Raw genomic sequence first — 25415 nt, 5'->3', positions numbered from 1 at the left:
GGAACACAGCATTACTTATTTTTTACCATCAGCACAATAGCCACACCCAGAATGAACTCATTCTTACCCTTTTTGGTCCAAACAAATTATTATAAAGAGTCCGAAAACTTTTTCGAGTATAGTTGCAGCGATAAGCTCCACCCATGAGATATTCAAGTACAAGACCAATATCTATTAGGCTGATATGATAATCTGGTGGAAGATTTCCCTACCAAAAAATAATATAAAAAACAAAATAAGGACTTAGGATAAGAAAATATAACATTCATTAAATTGCCTGGCTAGACATATCATGTCATGTTTAAATTTGCACACAGGTATTATTTAAAGCCACTGGTTTCAGTCTCTGAATATTTGTATGAAATTAATGATAAATGATTCATAGAATGAAAATTTTTTTGGGCCAGATGTTTTTTGTTTTGTTGTTGGCAGTAGTTATAGTATATAGAGGAGAAATTTTCATTTAATTTACTTGTTCAGCATGCCAGTGTCCATACAAGCCTGAGTTGTTTGCAAGGGTTATATTGATGAAATTAAATACCATTACACTGATATCATTAACCCAGTATAAAAGCATGACTTAATTTAATGGTGAATATCAGGCATACTTTATATTTTATGGAAACTTATATTTCATCATAATATTATCTACAGAGTTAAGACTACAATGCAGAACATGATTTAGATTAATGTGCAGCCCAGACTCAAAGAAAAAGGGAGACTATAATTTCCACTGTTACACTTAAAAGCTGGATAGTGGTATTGACTCTGCTAGAACCATGAACTGAACACTGTGCTTCACTGTTCAAGCTACATCTTACAACAGTAACTGATTCTACAGCACCACGGAAACAACTATATCCTAAGCAGACACATCACCTCCATGTTAACCCAACTGAATCCCCGAGACTGTCGCTGAATGGGTGAGCCATGAAAATGCAATGAGAAGGAGACAGACAGAAAGCAGAATGCAGAAGAGCATTAGTAACACTCAAAAAGACAAACACTGAATGAAAAAAAGGGTTAAACTATGAAGCAGATGAATATGAATTATACATTAACCCAGTACTGTGTAATTCCCACATCCAAACTTCCGGGAATAAATGGGAGTTTTCCTTGCAAAAAGGAATACAGGTTATTTCATGTAGCTGAATTTCACTGAATAAAAGCTCCAAAACCTCCAAGAGCAAATACAACAACAAATCTTACAGTGACCCTATTCATTTATAATGAACACATTTACATGTAATGGAAACAAATTAATAAGAAATTTAGGACTTCTAGCAATGAGAAACAGAACAGATGTTCTCTCAGGTAAAAGTAGGATTGATGAGACAACAGTAACTAAAAAACACACAAGGGAACAAACAAAGGAGAACAAATTCTGTGCTTGTGTGCAGGCTTTCCTGTTAACCTAGCAGGCCTTTCCTTCCTCCTTTGCAATGCTGCACTGGGAGCTTCTTGTAGAGAAGGAAGTATCAACCTCAATCTCAAACTATATATTATACTACTAGGCACCTAACTTTCCTCTCCTTAGGTTTTAAATTGCTAGCAGTGCAGTATAGCCATACCCAATTTAGACTGACATCACTGTTTGTCACAAGAAGTAATTTAACTTTCCTTTTCTTAACAACTACCATTTCACATGTCTGCTTTCCCCCGTGCTATGCTTGCTTGTACTGTTGACTCACCTAGCTAATGTAACCGCGCTAACATAATGCTGCTGTTAGTCAAGCTTACCTTTTTCACATCTCTGACTAGCAAATGCAGCGTATTTGGTGGACCCAATCTCTGAAACAAAAATAATTCAAGGTCCATTAGAGCTTAAATTCTTCAGATTTTTTGCAAATACAAATGTAATTAATGATTTGGCACTGTAAGCAGAACTTCAGGCAACCATGTGCCATGACACCCTTCAGCGGTGAGAAGGACAACCTTGGCTACAATGATAAACACCCTTCTATCAAGAGCTGTGTAATCTCTTTCATATAGTCCTTTATGTGGTGATTCAAGTCACAGCTGTTTGTGGTATTGTCTGAATTTGCACTTGCTGCAGGAGCCATAAAGGGACCAGAAGCCTAGACTGAGGCTCTATGTTGTATGAATGCTGCCCTAGAATACCTGCCACAAGTGATGGGAAGAAAAAGTCTCGAAATAGTTAAGTTCCTGATGAATTTGCTGCAGGTTGGGCTGGGTTGGGAGAATTTGAAAAAAAAAAAAAAAGAAAAAAAAAAGCACAACATCCTGTGGGTTTGGGTAAAGCATTTTGCTTTGCTGGGCAACAAGGAAAAATGATACCGACTTCTGCAATGTGCTAAGAATAAAAGTTGCTGTGTAAGTACTTTGACAAATGTACAGGCTTTTAAAAATAATATTAAAGTACGCATACATGAAAACTAATTGAGATTAAAAGTAAATGACCACTACTTGCTGGTATTAAATTTTCATTATCTACTTTATTTCTTTAAGTTCTTTAAGTGTTCTGAATGTGCATTTTAAATACATCACTATATTTACATAGTAAACTGCAATAGCTTCTGAAAGCTGCTATAGGCTTATTCATTAGGAATGTGTATATGCAGGGAAGCAACAGGACACTATATGCAGTAGCAATGGCTCCCTTTACTGCTATCCAACACCTGTGTATTGTCAGGGCTCAGAGCTTTTTGGAAAAACAAGCGTATCTCAGAAGGAGAAGAAGTAAAAGGACGGCCTTGTTGAATACAGTAGCAAAGAATCACAGGACGTTTTATTATTTCTGTTCACTCACAGTATTATAAAGTTCTTCCAGTCGAGGAATAGTGAGGAAGTGCTGCATGTTCACTCCATTCTCAATAAGCAGTTTCACAAAGTCCACTCGATCCAGAACCAGCGCATCCAGCATAGCTTGCTCCAGGGAATTCACCTGAATTACAGAACAGAGAATGTGGGACTACATGAGCACAGAAGACCACAACCATAAACATTTTCATTGCTTAGGATATTCCCAAGTTCCCAAATATGCTGAATAATCTGTAAGTGAAGAGGTATTTAGAAAATGACATTTTACCCATGTGCAAGTCAATACAGATGGCAGAGTTTTCTGATGAGGTCTTGGGTGAGAGGAGAGCAGTAAAATAAACCTTTAGCAATACAATTGTAGCTTTCAATCATTTTGTTTAGTATTTTTAACAGGCACATCACATTTGACACGTTATGTGAAAAAGAGATTTACTTGGTCAACATGATAGGAACAAGTTAAAATTTAAGAAAAATGCACTTCATACATTTAAGAAGTTGACATAATTTACCCTGATACTTCCATATATGTATCATCCACTCAACTGCTGCCTCACACAGAAAAGGCAACATAAAATGTCAAAAGACTCAAATCATTTGGGAAGAAGCACTTCCTCTTCCTTCACCAACTTAGCTTTGCCTTTGAAAAACGTTGGTCAGGAAGCCTAATGGATCTCTTAATATGGGTTAAGGGGTTAGAACCCAGTAGGAGAGGGGAAAAGCCCTTGAGCAGCAATCGCCTTGACACATGAACTTTAATCCAGACAACGGAACAATCTCATTTTACTGCAACTGGAAAATTACACGCTTAGAAATAAAGATGTTTAAATTGTCTTCACTGGATAAATAACGTACAAAGAAGGATGAAGATGTTCACTGGTGTTCTTATTTCCTTCTGACCAGTGCAGGGGAGAAGATGCAGCAGGCAAGCACTGACTTGTACTGGTGTGGTATGGCTGCATGTGGTGCACGTGGGATAAGAGAGTGATTCCTCGATAAAAAATTGAACAGCATCCCTGCAGAAACTGCTGCTGACTGTATGGGTATGTGCAAATGAGCATTCTGTAAAATGAAAATGTGTATTTCCCTTCTCTCTTTCCCTCAGGATGAAAAAGATAATAATTATTCAACAGTTTTAATACAAATACTGTCATCTCACCCAGTTCAGGAGTTCAAGCTTTCTTGGGTCTGTTTCTTCTTCTGGCTCTTCTTTTCCTTTTCCTCCTTTTTTCTTCCCCTTTCCTTTCCCTCTGGCTGCCTTAGTCTGAGCTGCTGGAGATTTCTTTTCCTTCTCAGGAGCTGTACCATCAGGAGCTGTAAGGCTTCCTAAAGGCTGTATTTAATAATGCATTAGAAGTATTAGAAATCTAACTGATCATACAGTGACTATTTCATTGAATCTACTCCTATTGAACTTGCTCCCCTTCACCACTTCCCACATGCAGTCAACTAAAAATGATAATTCCCTTAAGTATAAGGATTTTTTGCATAGCCACATCTTTACACTTTTTTTTAAAGCTTTTACGTCCAACGTAGTCAATAGTAATGAAAGTCAAAGTGGTGAAGTAGGTAGACTGTGGAGGATTTCTCTCAAAATTAAAAATTGGTGTGAGCAGCTTGAGAAATTTTGTGACACTTCAGTTTCTTTGCTCTTAGTGAGAGCAATAGTTGTCAAAATAAACTGCAACAAGCAGGATAAGGAGCTGGACAGAAAAAGCTTAACAAGAATGTTGCATGATGCCAAACAACATCCATACAGCGGAGGCAGAAAGAAAGGAAAGAGAGCCACTAACTGGTCCATTTACATTCTGCAGACAATATTTCTGTTTATACTTCTTCAGACACATTTACCCTTTGCAATGTCCTTCCTCTTTCCAACCTATTTACCCAAGACAGGCAGGCACATGTGCAAATAACTTGACACCACTTGTCTCTGATTTGGAGGCTTAACTTGCTCCAGCTCATGCTTAGGTTATATAACTCCACGAACATCTGAACTGGATTACAACTATCCATGCTTTGCACAGAGATCTACCGAACTGAGCCTTTAACAAAGCTTGCTTTCTGTGGTTTTGTTCCATCTTAAAAACCCTCATAAATCTTCTCTGCCTAGCAGCCATGAATCCATTCCTCAGTTCGTAAGCCTGGACAAAACTGCAACTGCAAACTTGCAGCACAGGCTAGTCTGAAAGCAACCTTCATGAATTTGAGGTGGCAGTGGATCACGATCGGCTGATACTGTGTCTACAAACCAGTGCAGAGTATGAAACAGGCCAAAGCAGTAAGTGGCTTCAGTTGCCAGGTGGTACCTCTGAATCTAACCACAATAATATGGAGATTGGAACATTCCATCCAAATAAATATTTTATAGTAATAATACTTGTACTGTGGCAGGCTGCACCCCACAGCAGCCCTCATAGTGCTGTGCTGTGTACTGGTGGCTGGAAAGGTGGTGACAACACACCAGTGCTTTGGCTCCTGCTGAGCAGCAAGGCTGTCTCTCCAACCATCCCCCTCCTCTCACCAGTAGGGTGGGGGTGGGCAAGGTCTTGGGAGGGGACACAGCCAGGACAGCTGACCCACACTGACCAATGGGATATTCCATAATATGATGTCTGCTTAGATATGAAAGCTAAGAGAAAGGTGGAGGAAGGGGGGACATTCATTATTTACATTTGTCTTCCAGAGCAACTGCTACACGCACTGAAGCCCTGCTTCCTGGGCAGTGGCCGAACATTGTCTGCTGATGGGAAGTGCAGAATAACAACTTCTGTCTTCCTTTTCTTCCACGTGTGCGACTTTTGCTGTTGCTTCATTAAACTACCTTTATCTTGACCCACAAGTTTTTTTAATCTTATTTTCTCCCTGCCCTGTTCTGCAGAGGAGGGGGGCTTAACAGAGTGGCTTGGTGGGCAAATGGCATCTAGCCAAGGTCAACTCAGCACAATATTTCATCATCTTTAGGATGATTAAATCCTCTCTGTATAAGCATTTTAATGAACCTTGAATATCGGAAATACCACATTACTGTAAGTGAAGGAATAAAACAGCATATGCAGCAACATTTGTTGAAATTTAATTATACAGGCTTCCAAATGAAATAAATCTCACCATTATGTATAGCGTGCACATGAATAATGTTCCTGTGAGCGTCATTTTATTGCATAGTTTCAGGAAAGATAACTAATTAAAAAAATATACAAATTCTTGCCCTTCATTCTTACTGCCTCTTTTAGGCTGATCTTCTCATGATGCTTCATAGCAATTCAACAGATGAATTCAACAATGAACAGATGGTTCACACAGCAAAGCAAAAAGCATCAATCCAGCCAGACATGAAAGTGGCTTAAATAGAGGATTTTAGCTACACAGATGAATAAAGGCACTGCAGTGTTTCACCATTGACTTCAACTACTGCAGCATCAAACTTTAATAATTTGAGAAAGAAAATCCAATTTCAGGACCTAAAGATTTACTGAAAATCTGCTTCTTAGTTCATTTGGCACAGCTTTGCCTGCCAGAGGCCTGCTTTCTGCAATGGTCTCTTCTGGTCATTAGCATTGTGCTCCACTAATCCAAATAGAGATTTTCACAGCTGTTAATGAGGTGAGCAACACAATTCCTCCTAAGCAGGTCTGTGAATTTTCTTGCCACATACTTTACCAGGTAGCTGGCAGCCCTGCCAACTGCTAGCACATGTCAACGACATAGAAGCCTAGGCAATGCTAGCACACAAGCTCAGAAGGGGTGATCAGGACTGCTGTTGTCCAGCTGGATGTAAGGCCACAGACTGCTTCAGTAAATGTTTGGGGGTTTTTTTGCTTTCACATCCCACAGGGAATCTAAATAAATTTATTTTTCTGCTTGTCATGGAATTGTTTTTCCTTCTTTCACAGAATTAAAATTATTGCTAAATATTTGCAAATGGCTGTATAAGGAAATTTCAAAACAAAGAGGTCATTCTTAATTAATGAGATATCCTACATCACTTTGGCATAGAACAGAATTCAATATTGTTTCTCCTGCCAATAAAATCCAAGGTGTGACTATCCCATCACTTATTTTAAATCGTTAATAAACAATAAAATTAGGAAAACTTTGCCTTACTGGCCAGTGGTGTCCGAAGACAAAGATTTGGCTGCGTGCGATGTCTACACGGTTCCAGGCCAAAGCCAAGCTGAGCTGGTCTGGAGCAGATGCATTGGTACCTAAAGCGAAACACACAGATGTTTAGTATTTCATGCATGATGAAACAAGATTGAAAAACCTTCACTTCTCCAAGAACTAGAAAGCAGCAAGCCTGACTCCATGTCATACTACTGTTAGAATAATTCCACCACAAAGCCGTGGATTCATTAAATCAATTTATAGCATCTTCCATTTAAGCCCATAATCTTATTTTCAAAAGGGTTAACCAGATTCTCTCCCTTTTTTCCTTAACACTCCCACACTGACTTTACATTCTGATGCTAAAGATAGACATTTAAAGTTCTAAATTTCTAAATCTTTAATAAATTTAATTTATTAAATTTTAAAAGCTAAAATATTTAAAATTTAATAAATTTTAGAATCTAAAGTTCTAAAAGACTCCCCTCAGCTCCTCTGGCTGATGCTGTATATACGAGTATAGCAATTCCTCTCTTTAGTTCTTAGCTTTGGGGACACTAGAGATCCCATATTGAGCCTGTATCAACTAATATATACCTGCAGATAGAAAACGGTTGTTTCAGCAAGCATAACAAGCTCCAAATAAACATGGAACTGATCCTAGATTTTGCCCTAAGGCATAAGGAGCACAATCTGAGATCTGGAAAAATCCAGATAGTCTTTTAATCTTCAGCCTTTTTTTTCCTAACTTAATAGCATATGCTAGAACACATTTCAAAATGTCTTGAAATATCAGTAGTAGTATTGCTGTTGCAGCATTCCCGTCTCAGGCTTTCAGGTGAGGAAAGCCACACTAAATCTGCAATCTAGATTTTATGCTTCAAGCTAATCTGAACCTTAAACCAAGCATATTCTGGGTTCTTGTTAGAATCCGAGCAAGTAAATCAAAGACTTAAACATCAAGAGTGAACTGCAGACAGTGCACAGGGTGGTCTTCTTGGGATCAAGTTGTATGTCCTTCCTAATTGCTTGCAAAACCCACCTTTAAGGAGAGCAGTTAAGATAGACATCTCAATGTCCTGTTGCCCTTCAGACCCCATGCGGAACACAGTAATCTAAATGATAGCATAAAACCAAACACACAAAATCACAACACATGAAAGAGAGACTAAACATACAGATAGAAAAAAAACAGAATGGTGAAGCTTTATTATTTCCTAAGAATTGGGATTTTTCAAAAAGTACAGTTCCACTAGATTTTTCTTTGAAATTTAATTTTCACACGAGCATTTAATTGAATCATTTCAATAAACTTGGCCTGTTTATTGAAATAATATTGAAACAATAAACATGACAAACGATGAAATTCTTCACCAAACCCATGAATTTTGAAAATTGGTGACAAAACTGCCATGCCAAACCGATTGTTTTCTGACAATTCTATTATTTTCCAGTAGTAATGGAAATGCCAGCTTGGAAATGGAAATGCTAGTCACCCGGGATAACTATCATAGCATTAATTTTATTGATGACAACACTCAAATACTGTTTAGTTGCAGGACATGCTATATATTGACAACCAAAAAAGCAGAATCAACTAAAAGCAATTATTTCTAGTCACATTTGCTAAGTTGAGTCCATTACAATCCACAGATTTTAAAACCAGTAATTCATACAAAAGTTTAGCCATTGAACTACATATTAAGAGATTAATAATTCAAAAGCAGAATAACCTAATATTCTGTGTTAATGAAGTTAATACTGAATGCAGACAAAAAATTAACAAATTCTTCATTATCCAAAAGCAACTCTTCACAGCAGATTAGGTACTGGGAATTGCAATTTTCTCAGCAGTTATAATAGGTTTTGCATGGACGCAAAGATACATGATATTAGAAGTGAGAAGAACTACAGGAAAAAATATTAATTAAGACAAAATTATCAATGAAGGCAAACCATAAGCCTGCTTAGGTGCACAGTCAGTGCCTGAATTTTGCTGAGTAAATCAGGCTGTCTCTGATGTGCATTTTAAATTTGAAGCAGTTTGACTAAGGCAGCTGTGGGCACCCTGTTCTCAATGAATTCTAGGAAGGCTGACTCTCTTAGATCCGGCTTATCATAGTCAGGCTTATTACCAACTTGACGTACATGAAGGTGCATGTATGGAACTAATCTTGGCATGTACAAATGTAAATATATCAACAGTACATTTACATTACCCAGACAATCTTAAAGACTTCACATTTGGAGCCCTTATGTAAGATTTTATATAATCAGCTGGGCATGCTAGTAATATTTCTGAATGCACACAAAAAAAGCATGGATGGGTGTCGATTTGATTGCAGTACAGAGCTGCATTACTTGAAAATACAGCATGTGCCATATTCTGTTCCAAGTGGCATTTGCGGTTTGATTAATCCTTAGACAATTTAGTTCTGGCAAAAGTATTTAAATATATGTTGCTAAAAATCATTCAGATCTGCATAATCTGGCTTTTATGAACCTAAGAATTAGGTAGTATCAAAATCTGATCAAAAATGAAGGAACAGAGATAAAACTGAAATAGACCTTTTCCTCTTGCAGAAATCCCTCCCACAGTAAAGGGAATTCAGCATCAAATGTAATAAACCTTGGAGACAAAAGCATTGGAGAGAATGGAGGAAGAAGGGAAACAATTATTAGAAGAGACTTCTATGATGGTATATAGGAGGCAAGAAACTACTTGTTGGTATGTAAGTATTCAGTTGTTATGTTGCGATGTATAGGTATGTAAACAAGCACTTCCTTGGCAGCTGAGATCAACATTATACAGAAAAATCAGAGGCATGAGCCAATTCACAGCATAATCTCTGGAAAAGGCCAGTTTTTTGCAGAGTGTAGAGAACATGAAACTGATAGAAGAGCTGCAAACAATCTGGCAATTTCTTGACACAGATTCCCATCCCAATCCAGGTCCTGAAAGGCAGTAAGAATGGCTTTGTAGATTAATCCTGAGAACCACTGATCACGTTTTTTCACCTGTTCCTTGACTCAGTCAAAGTCCCCTAACTTCACCGAATATTTGGTAGGAGCTTTTACCTGGGAGAGGCTAGGCTCCTATGGGCATGTCTATGGCAGAGAATATACAACAGACAGTTGGTGTTATACTTAAAGAAGTGATTTTACTTAACATCTGAAAAATTTCAAAACCCATTCTAGTGCCTGCCTTTTCAAAGCAGAAGAAAGAAAAAATAGCAAACATCATTAAACTTCTTCATAACATAAACTTCCTTTATGTTCCAAATCCTTTGCTAGCCACCTTTCTATTGATGTGAGATTTAAAGTGTGTTGAAAAGTAGAACAGGAGATCTCAGGGAATCAGAATTCATTCAATGGATACAGTGAACTGGATTTCTGAAGGTTTTTTGTGCTCCTCTGTTCCTTGACTGGAACATCAGAGATAATTCTAATATGATGAAAGTGATCTCATAATTTCCAGTGTTTTAATAAGCTCAAAAGTAACGTAAAAATAATGCCTTGATCGGTACTTTGATTGTTGGGAGCAGCTTGTATAAAAAGAGGACTAGCACAGACCTTGATGTACAGATGTGAGGAAGTTTCTTTGCTTTATGATTAGTACCACTGCGCCACGTTCATCTCTGTATCCTATTTCTCTTAAGGGGAGATCCAGTGCTCTCTTTCTTGAGTTAGCCCTTCACTCCCTACTAATATCAAGTCATCATGAAAACACACAACAGAAAAAGATGGAACCAGAAGCATGCCTGTGCATGGTAGGGACAGCTCTAGCAAAAAAATGGTGGGACTCTTCATGTTCTGTGATCTCTGTGTGTAAAACAGGCCAAATTTTAGACAATTTGATTCAGCTCTTACTTGCACAAAAGCTATGACTTAAGAATCAATGGCACTTACACCAATGACACGCAGGGGCTGCTCCCCTTTTTCACAGCAATGCACCTGACCTCAGGCTCAGACTAAATCACTGCACCAGTTCAGAACGAAGTATGTCAGGATTTAGGCTTAGATAACTAAAAATGACATTGTACCCATTTTCTTTGCTCCAAATCACAGTCTGGAAATGCAAACACCGGCAGCTACTACATGCAGTATTGCCACAGCAAGTAACAAGCAAATGCTCTGGGGAAATGACTTCCCCACTCCCTGCCCCCTTCCATTATAATTCTCTGGGTACCAGAGCAGAATTTATTATTTCTCACTGAACAACTAAGTAATTACTTCTAGAAATCAAAAGAACACTCCCTACTTAAAAGAGTAAGAACTGTAAGGAATGCTACATACAGTTTACTGTTTATTTAAAATTTTAAGGAAAAAGTTTCACATCAGCTATTTGAGACAGCAGTAAACTTGGGAGGACCAGACTTGGCTCCAAGCTGATGAAAGACAAAGTGTGGGCTCTGTAGAAGGAAAACACACTTGGTTTTAAGGTAGCATGGAACACCATTTTTCTAAAAACTCAGAAAAAACTCCCTCTATTCTCAGCCTCATTAAAAAGTTTAATCTGTCATTCAAAGTTTCTTTATAGCTGCTCCTGTTATAGATGTCAGTTCCTTAGCGATACAATGAGGCACCCTGAAGAATTAAAATGCCTTGATTTCATGCTTAAATTCAATCGCCGTTTGGTTATCTGATTCCCTATGCACAGTCTGAGGAGAAGGCTGTGGTAGTTCTCTCTTGTTTCTAATAGAAACATGCAGCTTTAGCAGAAAAGATGAAAATATCAGTCATACCAGTTCCAGCTGCAATTAAACAAAAAAAATGCCAAAAAATCCATCAGACTGTTCACTTGCTATTAAAACAGCTGTTTAGGATTTGTATGAAAGAATGAAATGGAATTATACCAGGACTCAAGGCAGGTCCTATTCGCAAAAATTCACTAAGACAACTAGTCAAACACTCAAAGATTCATTTTGCCTGCAAAGGCACAGGCACAGTGAACACAAGTTAAGACACAGTTCACAGACAACAGATGTGACTGTTAAAGACTGTCCTTTCCTGAACACACTTCTCTTTGCAGCTGGGATAGGGCAGACGGGCAGGAACCTCAGTAGCGCAGTACACGGAATGTACCTGCAACAAGCCAGGATCAAGCACGGCTGGGACCTTCAAGAACACTTCATGTTTCAGTTTCTTTTGAAAGACCTGAAGAGCCCATTTTACTGGAATGAAAGGCTGTTAAAAAAGTAACTGTATCAGAGGACCAACAGTGTGCTGATGCACTCTGAATGCTAATTGCTCCTTGGAAACCTTTTCAATCATCTTTCCTCTGCTTTCTGCAGCTGATCCTGGTTTTAGGGCATTTATCTCAGTGTCTTAGTCTGCCTTGCTCATGTCTGTGAAAACAGACTTGATCAGCTTACACAGGAGAAGAATCTGAAATTGGTTTTAGACGCTTTCCAGAACACAAAATCCCTTTCTTGCCCTATGGTTATGAATGAATGATTACATACATTCATGGAACTATATGGAAAGGAGGGGGTGGTGCGGGGCAGGGGGGGGAAGGTTAAACTGTAACCCTGGGAGAATGGCATTTGAAAGTACTCCATAAAGTGTGGTCACAGAAATTATCTTTGTGAACTACTTTTAGGGCACTTACAAGTTCTTTTTTTTTCATGCACTCCATAAGAATGATGAACAGCTGATGAGCTTGATTCCTGTTGTAATTAAAGGTTTTCTGGATGGTAACTAGAAGCTGGTCCCTAAGGGATTCACTTATTATCCTAAACGAAAAACAAGACATAAGAGAAGACATTGCCAGAATTAATATATATTCAGAAGGCCTGCTGTTTGAGAGACATTTTTTCATCCATCAGCGCAATGACTTAATTATGAAAATAAATTAAAACACACAGCATCTTTGCATTCAGTACAGATAAGGAGTTCATGAAAAATTAACAGTAATCAGCAAATTCATACCCAGACTGGCTGTTATGCATCTCAGTACTTCAGCGTTGATTTAAAAACCGGCAGGGAACCTGAACTATCCTTTCTCCATGGAATATACTGCAGGTAGCTCCTATTATGTGTTACAGATACACTTTTGGTAAGAAGTTCAGTCTTCAGGATTTCAGCAGTACACCTTACAGGATCCCTAACTTTGCCCCTAAATGTTGCAAGGCCCTTTGCATATAGATAAAAACCCAAAAATATTTCACACTACTGATGTCACCTTGGTTATCTTGGTTATCCTCTTAAACACAGGATTTAAATTGCTAGCATATCTGAAACCTCATAATACCCAAGTGAGAAACGAACAAACCAAAAGATGATTAAAAAAATTTGATTGAAAACATTCTAGAAAGGTCAGAAATGTTTGGTCTCTCAAAGTAATCTGCAACATAACCCTTCAATCTTCATTTCTTTATAAAGCACGTGTATTTCCAGATGATGGCAACCATTGTTATCAGCATGCACTCACAGTAGTGAGACAGCTGAGCCTGTGAAGTGCAGTGAAATTCAAAGTCCACTGTGAGAAAATTGTTCTTTTAGACAGTAGAGCTAACAAAAAATTCTCATTACAGACCTGCCTTACCAGATTAACACATTTATCTTATCATAATTACTGGAGAAGAAAATTGGACATTGTATCATACGCCCTGGGAGAGAAAGTCATGCAGTGAGCAGATCTCAGACAGACTGATCTTGATAAGCTCTTTCAATTACCTATGAGCTGATAGGAAGAATGAATGAGAAAGAAAAGGAAAATATAAAAAAAAAAGGGAAAGTTTGATCTGAACTAAGGAGGCTTGGTTGATAGAAAGGAAAAGATAGTTTCTGAATCATAAATACTGTTGATAGGATTAAGTACGTACTATACGTAAACATAAAAAAAAATCCAGCATTAGAGTTGCTCTCCCAATTCAGCAAATAACATCTGCACTGCTGGACAATACTAGTTGTCTGCTTAATATTTAATCCCAGCTAAACTTCAGCTTCAGTCAAGGCAATAGGTTATTTCTTCAGTGCAAGATGAGCGTGTCATACCCCAACCAAGACAATATACTAGGGTTTTGCCTGAACCTAGCTACTAAAGATAAAATCCTGATACTAACAATGACAATGGGGAATGTATGCAACTCGACTGGGAGAAACAATATTTTAAATTAAAAATGCAATACTCTGCTTCCACTTGGAGTATTTTTCAGGACAGGTATTGTATTCTGCAGGTCAGATGAGCTTTACATTGCTAGTATAAGCTTAGCCTAGTATCTTCTTTAAACTAACCATACCTTCTATCAACTAAAGGGGCAACCAACCATAAAAATAACAGACTCTAGAAAACGTTGGATTAGGACTCACTTTTACAGATTTGTTTGGGCAATGGACAGGAGGGCTGTGGAGCAGAATGCTCCAGACAACATCCTCCACGCTGTTCATGACATCCGGCACCACTGCCCTGAAGAACCATCACAGGTGCAAAAAATAGCAATAGAATGGCAGGAAGCCAAATATTTTTTCAGCTTGTCTAGCACTCTTGGGGAATGAAGCCCATTCACAGAACACACTAGAATCAGGCAGTAAAAATTTTGCAGATACATGCACTAAGTAACCTCAGTCCTGGCCCAAGGCAAGAGTAATTATTGGGAACCACTTGTTCCTTGTTTCTAACATGCCCAACCCAGCACCAAGTGCAGCAAATTTTGATGGAGTGTGTATGACAGTATGCTGCATTGAGAGCAAGATTATTTCAGTTGATCATCAAATACATTGCAAGTGGTAACAACTTCTACTCATTAACACAAGGCTAAGATCAAAGAGGCAACAAAAGCTGACAGCAGAATGCCTCTGTTAGCATTTTGTCCCTGAGGTGTTTTTTATGAAGCTTTAATGAAAGCAAGGCATATAGTCCTACATTGTCCTCCCGAGCAAGACACAGCTTTGGCAAAGATCTCAGAATCTTACCCTCCTTCTTCTGAATACTTGTGTGCAAACGACAGAATATCTGATGCTCGTCCGCTGCCATCACATATCACAACAGGGAGAGGCGGTTCTTCTCGTAGACACTCTAAGACAATGGAGATAACATTGGGACCCCCTTCCACTATGAGCCCAACTACAGGAACGCCTTGTCCCAGCCCTGCAAAAAACAGAAGAACAGAAACAAAAAAAGACGTGTCACTGAAACTTAAAGAGGTTGAATATTATGAGTGGATGTGATTTCTGTGTTAGAGCATCACTTCATGGCCAACACCAGGAAAAATCTCCATATGCCGTTTCATAGCCCTTAAAGGAAGAGTAAGGTGCCTCCTGGCCCCTGTTTTTGCATCAGCTCCGTACTGATCACTTATTCACTTAGTGCTGGTGAGCTGTTTGTAACCTCTTTCAACAGACACCATGTACAGATGAAACAGCTAATGTGAATCTCCTGTTACTCCACTAGCTTCACTGTTACTTGGATGGCTCCCAGCTAGTGTCTTTCATGTTTTAACTCTTCATTGGTCACCTACAAGAAGTCTTCAGTAAGGTGACATATACCTATGCTTTCTCCTAAGATAAAAAATATGAAGTTAGTGTCTTTATCATGAGGCTGAAATGGCTGGCCGATGCAAGAGACGACAGCTGAGCATCCCTTTGCTGTCCCTGCCTCACTGTGATCTCCAGGCATAGGATGACAAAGGGAAGCCCACAGGTCACATGATCTCAGTATCCTTGGTCACAAGATACATGGGGAAATGAAGGACAAAACATTACCTGCAGGCTGAACTAATCCCACTATTATAAGCATATGAATTCAGTTCTTAATCTCTAAAATGACCAGCACTTTATAAAGATGCACTTTTTTGTACGTCTGAGAACGCGTGAAAGAGTTCGTATTTTCACCCTTCATTCCTCTCTGAAGAAAAGGAACGCCATGCACAATAACAGCAGAAGCTTCCTGACATCCTCCTGTCAGTATACCCCAGCTCTGATAAGGAGTCACAGAGCATGGGCCAGCCTGTGTGTCCGTGAAATCCTTAGTGATTCCTGCTGAGATTTCCAGAAGAGGTGCCTGCGCTTGAAGTTTAAAAAGAAACAAAACAACTCCCTGTATGTTGTTACCAGTAGGTGTACTGCAGCCCTTCACAGAACTCTTCATTCCTATGTGTATTCCCAACTTTGTCCTCCTCATGACAAAAATCACCAAACACAACTGAAATCAGAACCAGTATCCCCAGCCCCAGTAGTATTAAACAAAATGATACAGAACACCTTGCCTCTGGGCCCTAACTTCCTGATCTTCCAAGCCAGCACACCCTTTTACAGTGTTACAGCTCTCCCAGCACTTCTGCAGAAGACAAAGATGACTAACCCATCGGTAACGTCAGTTATTTCCAGTGTCTGCGGGCAACAGTGCACAACGCTGTCTCCACACTCAAAGGCAAGGGGCATCATTTTGGTGAGCTCTGTGTCTTCAGCCTACTGTAGGCAAACAGCAGTACTTGGAAGACTTCCTAGGATGCTTAGATACCTTGCGGCCTTTCAGCTTCACCTGGCACACTCTGTCATTTTTCCGCTTTACCCATAACAGGACTTAAACCCTATTGTTTGTAGAGTTCAATGCAATTGTCATGCTGAATGTTTGGGTTTTTCTTATTTATATGGGCCTACACAGGTTACAATGGATCTGTAAGAAGTCAGAAAGACAACAGGTAGCACTGATGTCTATTCTCCAGTAGCTCTTAATTGAAGTGTGGATTCAAAGACTATTAACTTTTTTTTGGACCATTTTTAATTAGGTTGTTGTTGCATTTTTGGTTTTTTGTGTTTTTTTTTTCTTTAGTTGCTGGAAAACCATAGCTATTAATTCTTTAAATTTCTTTATGCTTTAAAACCCCATTGTTTTCCTACAAAACTGTTAATGAAAAAACGTCTTTTAAAATATTTTTTTCAAAGTAATGACAAAAAGAATTCTAGAAAGCTGTTTTCAAAAGGTTGTAACTGCACAAACCTCTAAATATGAAAGCACTGATGTAAAATTATCTTGAAATGGCTTAATTAAAAATCAAAACCAAGCTGAGTTTATCTGGAAGATCAAAGAATTTTGAGGGTGACATTTCAAATGAAACAAATTCATATAAAAGAGAAAATAAAATGTTAGTACAAACATTTGGAATCAGAAACCAATGAACTGCACAGGATTCCTGTAAACAGGAACTGTAAAAAATCACCCCATTCTGTGTATCTACTGATGCTTATGAATTCTAGCTAGACGTGCAGAAATTCTTTACGTTTCCCTTTCCTTAAATTCTTACTGCTTTGAAGCTTCTCCTCGCTATTATTTCTCCACTTTTCTTCCTCCCTTTATGCAATCCTCACTTTTCTGGGTTTTCCGTGCTGTTAGATCATTCACCACTTATCAGACAGCGTATGCTCTTAGCCACACAGTCCCGATCAAATTCCTGCTAGAAAGAAGCATTTAATTTCAATACCTTGATGTAATTCAGGTTTTCTCCTCTCCCCTTATTATGTGTACTGTTTGCCCCGCTGTACTTACGTGTGTTAATTTTCTGGAGGGAAATGTGTTTTTCCAGCTGACGTCGTAACTTTACTTCAGCTCCATATTTACCTAGCGTACCGTTGTCTGCCAGAATGAAGTGGGTATGGGAACTGTTGAGCACAGAGAGCTTACTGAGCGGGTTTGACATTGTTTGGTAAACCCGTGTTACCTGTGTGTCAAAAGGACAGATGCACCCAGATTAGAACTAAGAACTAAATATGAAAATCCCCCAACACCGCCCAACAGAAGCACATGCCTTATGAGAAAACCAATCAACCAGACACTTATAACCAAAAATATCGAAGAATTAGAAACGGAACATAATTTTACATTTGAAATTTTAACTCTCCACAGCGGTGTTTTCTTTGGAGGATGACAGTCACATCTGTGCACTCTCCTGCTTTGTCCCCTAAGCTCGTTAATGTACTCTCCTTGATCACACACTGTGTTCCATAATCTTCTTACTGCATTTGAAACTACATTCTCATTGGAGTTCCTAGTAATTAATATGCCACTGCAGAGTGCCCATCTACAATAAATGACAGTCTTGTTGTGCACATGAAGGCCCTTACATGATTTACAGAAGTCTCAGTGTGCCACACTGAAGTTAGGACCCAAAACTGTCACCAGAGAGATCTCAACTACTGACAGCAATAGAAACCTTGCTAGCGCCACATTTACTTTGAGGTCACGTATGACAACCTGACAATACATTAAACAACAGCTTTTCTTCAAGAAATTGCTCATTTTCAGCTCTTAGGCATGCTTTAGAAACAGTTAAAATATTAATACTCCAAAAAGATGAACAGTGTCTTTTGTTACACAGCTGACATTGCTAATTACACAGGAGTTTCTTTAAAGACTTACATCTTTTCCTATCAGATCTTCCTTGTTTTCTACAATGCCCCATGGTGCAATTCCTACGGCACATATTCGTCCTCTGGATTTGGAAGAATGATCTTTCAAGGCATCTCCCACATGACGAATGACACCTATAGGTACAACTGATTTAATTCATATTTGGCACTTTTAAGAGATGACTAAAACCAGAATTTTCTTCTTGCCTTTCATGGAGTTACCTGCTTTTCTGGATTGCTTTCACTACTGAACTGCTACCTCTATCATAGAACATGAAATGAAGACAACCCCATGCTTTTATTTTGTAATAGTTGCATGTGAATCCTACTGCTTTTTCACATCCTTCTTCTGAATTCAATGAAGTCTTTGCAAGACCCAGTTACTTAAATTGCCACAGTGTAAACTGTGCCATTGTCTGGAATTATATTATTGATTGTACACAATGCTAAACACATATGGAATGCTATCACAGGGGTCTGAGCAAGAAAAGCCCTCCAACCCTGTAGTTAGGAAAGAAATATTTTTTCTCTTTAAAATTATTCTGAAGAGCAATTATCACCTTCCCTTAAAGACATTAGATTTTTGTTGTAAAACAAGTCAAAGGAATTAATTCTTAACTTACATAGTTTTCTGGGAGATAACTTGATATAAAGATTTATTTCAGCTAAATAAAGATACTGTTATAGAAATATTACAATGAAAGTTTGAATCTGAATGTTTTTTGAAGGTCTCTCAGAATTTATATCAACATAAATGAAATTAATCAGAAATCAGCTGGTCTCAAAATGTAACAATTTATAGGGATTCATCAGACAGCTATTTTTCAACATGTCATTCAAGTTTTGGACATTGTATCAGACACTTTTTTTTGACAGAATTCAGGAATAGTGCCAAAAACCTCCTGGTGGAGTTACGTGGAGCTGCCATACATACCATGTTTTAGATATGGTCAAAAAGGAAGGAAACAGAACTGTTCCAGGTGGCCAGGAAACCAAAGGAAAATACAAATAGGAGATTGCAATGTCTGAGTAGAGACATTTACAACTGACCTCAGGTTTGTGTTTCAAGATTGCTAATTTTAGAGTCATTCATTTAAGTATAAATACCTTACGTAATTATAAGACAGAGGGTGTACATAGGTGGTGGTGGGTGACACCACGGAGACAATGAGTCAGGGATGTGGCATTTAAGGTGGATTATCAATTGATCACCACCTTTCAGAGAGATCACACAGCCTAAAGCTAACTCAGTCCTTGGCTGTATGAACAGGGAAATGCCAAATGGAAGCAGAAAGAGTATTTAACTTCAGGGATTAAAAGCTTCATCAAACACTGTCTCAAAAATTGCAGCACCCAAAATTCAAGCAGGCTGTTAAAAAACTAGAGAGTTAAAAGCAGAGGTGTGATAATGGCTGACGGACTGGAAAACATGCTTAGTGCAAGAGTTTTATGGAACTCAGCCTGTGCAGTTTGACAAAAGTGCTGTGTATGAAATATGCTCACAAAATATATTTTTAGTAACAGAAAGATCTTTGTGCAAAAAAAACAGTAAGAAGGTTAGGCTAGACAAATTTGGAGTGGGAGATTTATTAACTACAAGGGTAACCAACCACTGAAAAAAAATGTATTATAACTAGTGGTAGATTCCTTGCTACTGAAACCACAGATTAATTTTGTTTTCAGGGGAAACACTGAGTAATGCAAATTGATACTAACCCCGGAAAATCTTATGGTCTGGGATGGGTAGGAGATTAACACAAATGATTACAATGCTCCCTTTTTGGTCTAGTGGCTAATGACTCGTTCATGTAGACTTAAATCTTCTGCCTGTGGGAAAGATTAGTGAATGAACAACATTGAATTCTTAAGTAAACTAAAAGTGCTGGTAATTGCTTACCTGTACTAACACCTCCGGTGAAAATCCAAGCTCCTGTAGTCACGGCAGCCTTTATCAGGCCTTTTCCAAATACTTGCTTTAATTTAGGTTGCATTTCAAAGTTCTGGAGGCCTCCATGGACAGAGATTAAGAGTTTGGGCAGTTCCAGTTGCCAGTCTTTCACCATGAGATGCAGCAGAGAATCTGGTTTAGTGTCATATGAGACACGGATATACTGCGAAGAGCAATGTGTAATATTAGCATTCCATTTGCTCTGAAAATTTTCTATTGATTGAGCAAAGAATGGTTATATTAAGCCTTCCATCTGAAGAAAGAATTTTAAAATTTTTAAACTACACATCATTAAATTTCTCTGCTGTTTATGATTAGAAAAAACAGGTTGAAACCTTTCACTTTGCTATTGAGAATTTACCACTGGCCTCATGAATTTTAAAAGGACTGCTTTCCTCTTCACCTGCAAAACTGACTGCAATCAAGTGATCCTAAACTCTTACTACAAATCTGCATCATTGGAAGCCACCTATTTAAAATGACTGGAAGGTGTTTTGTATTGCTCCTAAATCCTCTGGTTTGACTGCCAAAGAGAAGCAACAACCTTCCTAAGAAACAGGCGGCTTATGTTACATTTTATGCCGTTCACTGTTGATGTATGTATTTCTGCCTCTGAAGCAATACTTTGCATTCTTCTCGGTTTAATTCCATCGTGATCTCTTTTCAAACTACCACTCCATCAAAGAAAGCTATGAAATAAACTCATGTTTATTTCTGCTTTAAAAACAAATAATCATTAACAAAACCACCAAGATCACCCGTATATTTTGGAAAAGTTTTTGCAGTGCGGTTGTCTCAAGCGGCAGTCTCAGCAGAGAGATAAGAAAGCAAATGGGCAAAGAAACAAATGTAGGTTTGGATTTGTTCAGAAGAGGCAAAACAGAAATACATTCTTTTGCAGAAGCTTGCCTTGCTGTTACTGCTAAGAAAACTCAGCAGTCCATTTTCCAGCTCTGCCAGGCCTCTGTCTTTCAAGAAATTAATATTAATTTATATTTTTATTAGACTTCAAACCTTAGAAAAAAAAATCTGTATCAAGCTGTGTTATTTGGCCCACAAATCTAATACAGATAGAATCATGGGCATTAATACATGCAGCTGCTTCTTTCCCTGATATTTACTGACAGTAACTTCAATGAAACTGTTTTATCAAAACATTATAAGGTGCTTCCTAAGTAGGAATTATTTCCCCCACCCCGTATCTTGTCCACACCTTTCTGAGACAGCATAGAGACCTCCTTCGATTCAATGGATTATGCACTGAGTGAGCTGGAACCCTGACATATCTAACGGATCAGATAAATACCTCAGAGCAGCCTACGCTCCTTACCATGGCCTTATTTGAATGTCCTCCTCCCTGGAATTCAAGGTTTCCGTAGGCATCAGTTGGGTATGTTTGGGTGTGCTTACTGACAGACCATTTCTCTGGCTGAGCTTCCACTTGCTTTGTTTCTTCTCCATTTTTATTAGCTGTTATACTTGGAGGAGGTGGAATATGTTGGTTAATGAGCTGGCCACAGCAGCACCTGTAAGTTAAAATTTGAAGTGACTTTAATTATAGTATCTTCAATATCGGATGGGGAGAAAAAAAAAAGAAAAAAAAAAAGATAAATCAGAAATTAGATTGTCAGCTGACCATGCCTTTCTCTACACAAATCATAGAAACATCTCTTCTAGGTCATATCTGTTGTACTTGCACACACATATGCCAGAATTACCAGCCCACAGATGTTTCTTAACAAGCAGAGATAAAAAAATTCACTTCTGTTGCACTGGAAAGCTATTCTAAGCTAAAGGACAGGAAAGCAGGAAGAAAGCAGAACAGGAGCAGTGGCCATCTGTTTCTTGCTCTGAGGTGACAGCTAGCATGTGACAAACTGTTACGTTACCCAAGCAAGCTGGACCACAATTTAGCTAGCCCATGCAGTAGCAATAACATAAATATTTGGACTAACAATTCCAGTCCCCCTGGATAGTGGTGTTAGTAGTAGTGTCACACCAGCTGTGAAGAATGGTACCACTTGCTTCACAGTGCACATTATTGCATCCTTGCTTTCACAATTCAGTCTGAGTTTATGATCTGGTTTGCAAAGCTAAGAAATCGAAACTCATTCCCCCTTCTGCTGTCCAGCCTTATCATCTCTGTATGACATGTCCCGTGGCTCTGTACAGATTTGAGTGCAAGCATGTCCTGCACTTTTGTTCCTGTCATCTCCCTTTAAGGGCATGAGTAAACTGGGTCTCAGTTCACACGTCTAAATCCAAATCAAGTCCAGCTTCTTCAGTATTAACCTTTTCTGTTGGCCAAAACAAAAATTTCAAATGTTACCTGCTAACGTCTTTGTTGTTGGCAATTACATAGATGCATTCTCTTTTAGAAAAGGTCTTCTCTATCCAAGCCTTTTGACCCTTAGAAGGGAGAAAAAATAAGAGGAAATGTACTGAAAAATTTCTGTGTGGCAGATATAGTAACATTTGCCTTCTATTTTCAGCTACTGTTTTTAAAAACAAACACTGAAATCATTAAATCACTTTTAAATACAAGATACATCTACTCATGAAGGAAGCAGGTGATGTGAATTTTCCATGACTTTGATGAAATTCAAACCTCCAATGTGTGTAAAAACCTTTATGCACAAAGATGCCGGTCTTGAAATTTTACTGTTTATCTGAAGGTCTACCGAAAAATGCAGTTGCTTCTTCCTGTTTTAGTGAACAGCAAATGGACTCAAAGCAGTACAGAAAAATAGCATAAATGGTGACATAAATAGATCAATAGTATTTACTCCAAATAATATTTCAGTATTGCTCTTTGTGTGTAGAAATTGCTTCCCAAAAACTTTCTGTGCTTGATTAACAATCAACAAAATAATTTCTTCCTGTTGGACATCAAGTTACAGTCATTCCTAAGGCATCTTACTCTTAACAAGATGTGTCTCGGGAGGAGGCATTCCTTAAACTGAAAAAAACTGTTGACAGAAAAAGTACAAACTCTTCTGGTATTGCTTATCTGTGAAACAGGAGCAGAAAACAACAAAATAAAACTGTGTTGGCCTATTATACTGTGTCTGCAAACCAGAAACTAGACCAGGCTTACAGCCATTCTCAAAACAAGGATGTTTAGGCAAGCTAGAAGAAAATCTGAGATCTGCACAATGCAGGCAGGGAGTGCTGCGGGGATGCAGCCTGCAGTTTGGGCACGCTGAAGGGAGGGGGTGCAGAAACAGCTGCAGCCATCATTTCCCATGGCTTCTTACTTGGAGGCCTTCTGTCCCTACAAACATCACCAAGGCAAAGCATCATTGTGCTTGCAGTAACAAACCAATATTTAGTTAACTTCTTTAAATTAACTCAAAAGCAGCCTTTTAATTTTTAAGGAATGAAAAACATTAAAGAACACTCACGATTCGATGACACCGATAACTTTGTCTTGCTGATAAAAGCTGCTTCTCCTGTGTTTGAATTAAGGAACTGTGTCTTAACTCACTTTTCAAGTAGAAAGCAAATGTCATATGCTTTGCTTTAGTTTCCTTTGTGGAAGCGAAATGAAAGTTTCGCAGAGACAAAAGCTAAAAATGACACAAGACCGTTCAGGGTGCCTTCAAAAAAAAAAGGGGGGGGGGAGCTTTGCTAGAGAAAGAACTAAAAACCTTGCTGATACCCTGAGTTAAGAAAGTCAGCTGCAGACAGATCTCTGTTGGGTGAATGCTCTGCCAGCCTGCCGGGAATAGCTTCCAGACCGAACTAGCCCGTAAGTGCCGCAGACCTACAGCGCGGTGCGTGGAGGCAGTGGCAGCTCATCTTCTTTGTGTGCGTGAGGCAAGAGCTGTCTCTGAAGTTCCTTTGTTTGTTGACTTGTTAGTTCCTGTCTTGCTTCTTCCTTTCCTCCATTATGTCTGAAATAATAGGAGCCTACTTGAAGTTCCTTCATTGCAAATAGTTGCAAGTAATTGCAAGCTCCTACTTCATGAAAAAGCTGTCCATAACCTGCCCCGGTATGTAAACGCTTGCCTCGGTTGCCTATTTCAGGTGCCTCTGAGCCGGAATGCCTTGCCGGTCAGTGGCCTGGGAGATCCTGCACTTCAGCTCTTCGCTCCAACGTACTTACTGATCTACCGGGGCAGAACCAGCTCCTTTCAATTTAAAACGAGTTGTTTGGGAGCTCTCAGCACCAGAGGGTGAGGAAGGGTTAAGAACTCAGACAAAACTTCACGTAGCTTACAGTGTTTCTTGCTGCCTGAATGACAAGGCATGTTTCAGGCTTTAGAGCTTGATTATGTAGCAAAATTGGAAGGAAGATAGTATTCAATTTAATACCTAAAGGCCATGTAACTTGGTCAGCTTTCCTGTCTTGGCTCCTTACATTTCTTCTTCAAATGAACCTAAAAAGCCTTTGTTCCCCAAAACATTTACAGGTTTCTTTTTATATGTTTTCTGGCAAGGCTTTTACAGGACAAATTTTAGCAATAGTATTACTGGAAACGGAGCTCAGAAAATGCTTTAGTTTTATAGCATCAGAGTGTAGTTATTGAAGTACAGTTCTAGAAAAGTACAGAAGAAAACAAGGCAGGGAGATCCAAGAGGCTCTGTGGTACATGGAGGTGAGAGGTTACATCAAACAAATGCTGTTTACCTGTTCAGAACCCGATTTTACTAATTTACAGGTATTCAGGCTATTCAAAATATTCAGAGTGCCAAAAAGTTTATTTGATTGGAATTACACTCATTTTCCTAGCTGTTTTTCTAATTAATCCCAAACCACAGTGTCCAAATTCACTGCTGTTTTACAACTATGTCCAGTGTTGTTATTTGTGCTTACACACCATACTAATTTATGAACTTTAATGTTGTAAAATTAGCTTAACAGGAACCTGTTACAGAAGTTAAGTAATTTATCTACTTTCTAAATTATATATTTACAATCTAAATTATGTTAATTAATTTAGGGTTTATTACTATTTTATATATTTTAAACATATTGACTTTTTTCCCCAAATAAAATTTCAGGCTTCTGTGTGGTCTCTGATAACTTCTTGACTGAGTGACACAAATGCCCAAATCAATCCCGCAGTGCAGGAAATACTCTTCAAAATATAAATGGTAACTGATGCTGCACGTTTAACCATTTTGTAGAGAATACTGGAAAATTCAAGCTAGAAATACCAAAACAACTTGGATTTTTACACCATGTCACTGAGTACTGCTTTACTTTATTCCCCATAGGTGACCAAGG

The 25415-nt window shown here is 38.5% G+C and overlaps 1 protein-coding gene across 11 annotated transcripts in view; it reads right to left on the bottom strand.

Moving 5' to 3' along the window:
* The window catches only part of TRPM1 (transient receptor potential cation channel subfamily M member 1), a 109295-nt gene that overhangs the window by 25504 nt on the left and 58376 nt on the right, over positions 1-25415 (bottom strand). For 6 of the 11 annotated variants that reach the window (XM_027782135.2, XM_027782137.2, XM_027782128.2 and 3 more), the window contains 14 exons: positions 22512-22591; positions 21513-21708; positions 20132-20345; positions 18245-18369; positions 17375-17546; positions 14803-14977; positions 12497-12620; positions 7928-8000; positions 6886-6986; positions 3938-4111; positions 2771-2905; positions 1741-1791; positions 880-915; positions 68-208 (listed from right to left, as the gene is read on the bottom strand). In XM_027782135.2, coding sequence (XP_027637936.2) covers positions 68-208; positions 880-915; positions 1741-1791; positions 2771-2905; positions 3938-4111; positions 6886-6986; positions 7928-8000; positions 12497-12620; positions 14803-14977; positions 17375-17546; positions 18245-18369; positions 20132-20345; positions 21513-21708; positions 22512-22591 — 1797 coding nt within the window. Of the gene's footprint in view, positions 1-67; positions 209-879; positions 916-1740; positions 1792-2770; positions 2906-3937; positions 4112-6885; positions 6987-7927; positions 8001-12496; positions 12621-14802; positions 14978-17374; positions 17547-18244; positions 18370-19950; positions 20062-20131; positions 20346-21512; positions 21709-22511; positions 22592-25415 lie in introns of those variants that run through there. The other 5 variants (XM_027782131.2, XM_027782134.2, XM_027782133.2 and 2 more) reach the window with 2 other exon arrangements.

The sequence above is a fragment of the Falco peregrinus genome, chromosome 1 (genome assembly GCF_023634155.1).
Source record: "Falco peregrinus isolate bFalPer1 chromosome 1, bFalPer1.pri, whole genome shotgun sequence".
NCBI classification, from domain to species: Eukaryota; Metazoa; Chordata; class Aves; order Falconiformes; family Falconidae; genus Falco; species Falco peregrinus.
The sequence above is the reverse complement of the archived record's forward strand: the minus strand, read 5'-3'. Positions and strand labels throughout refer to the sequence as shown.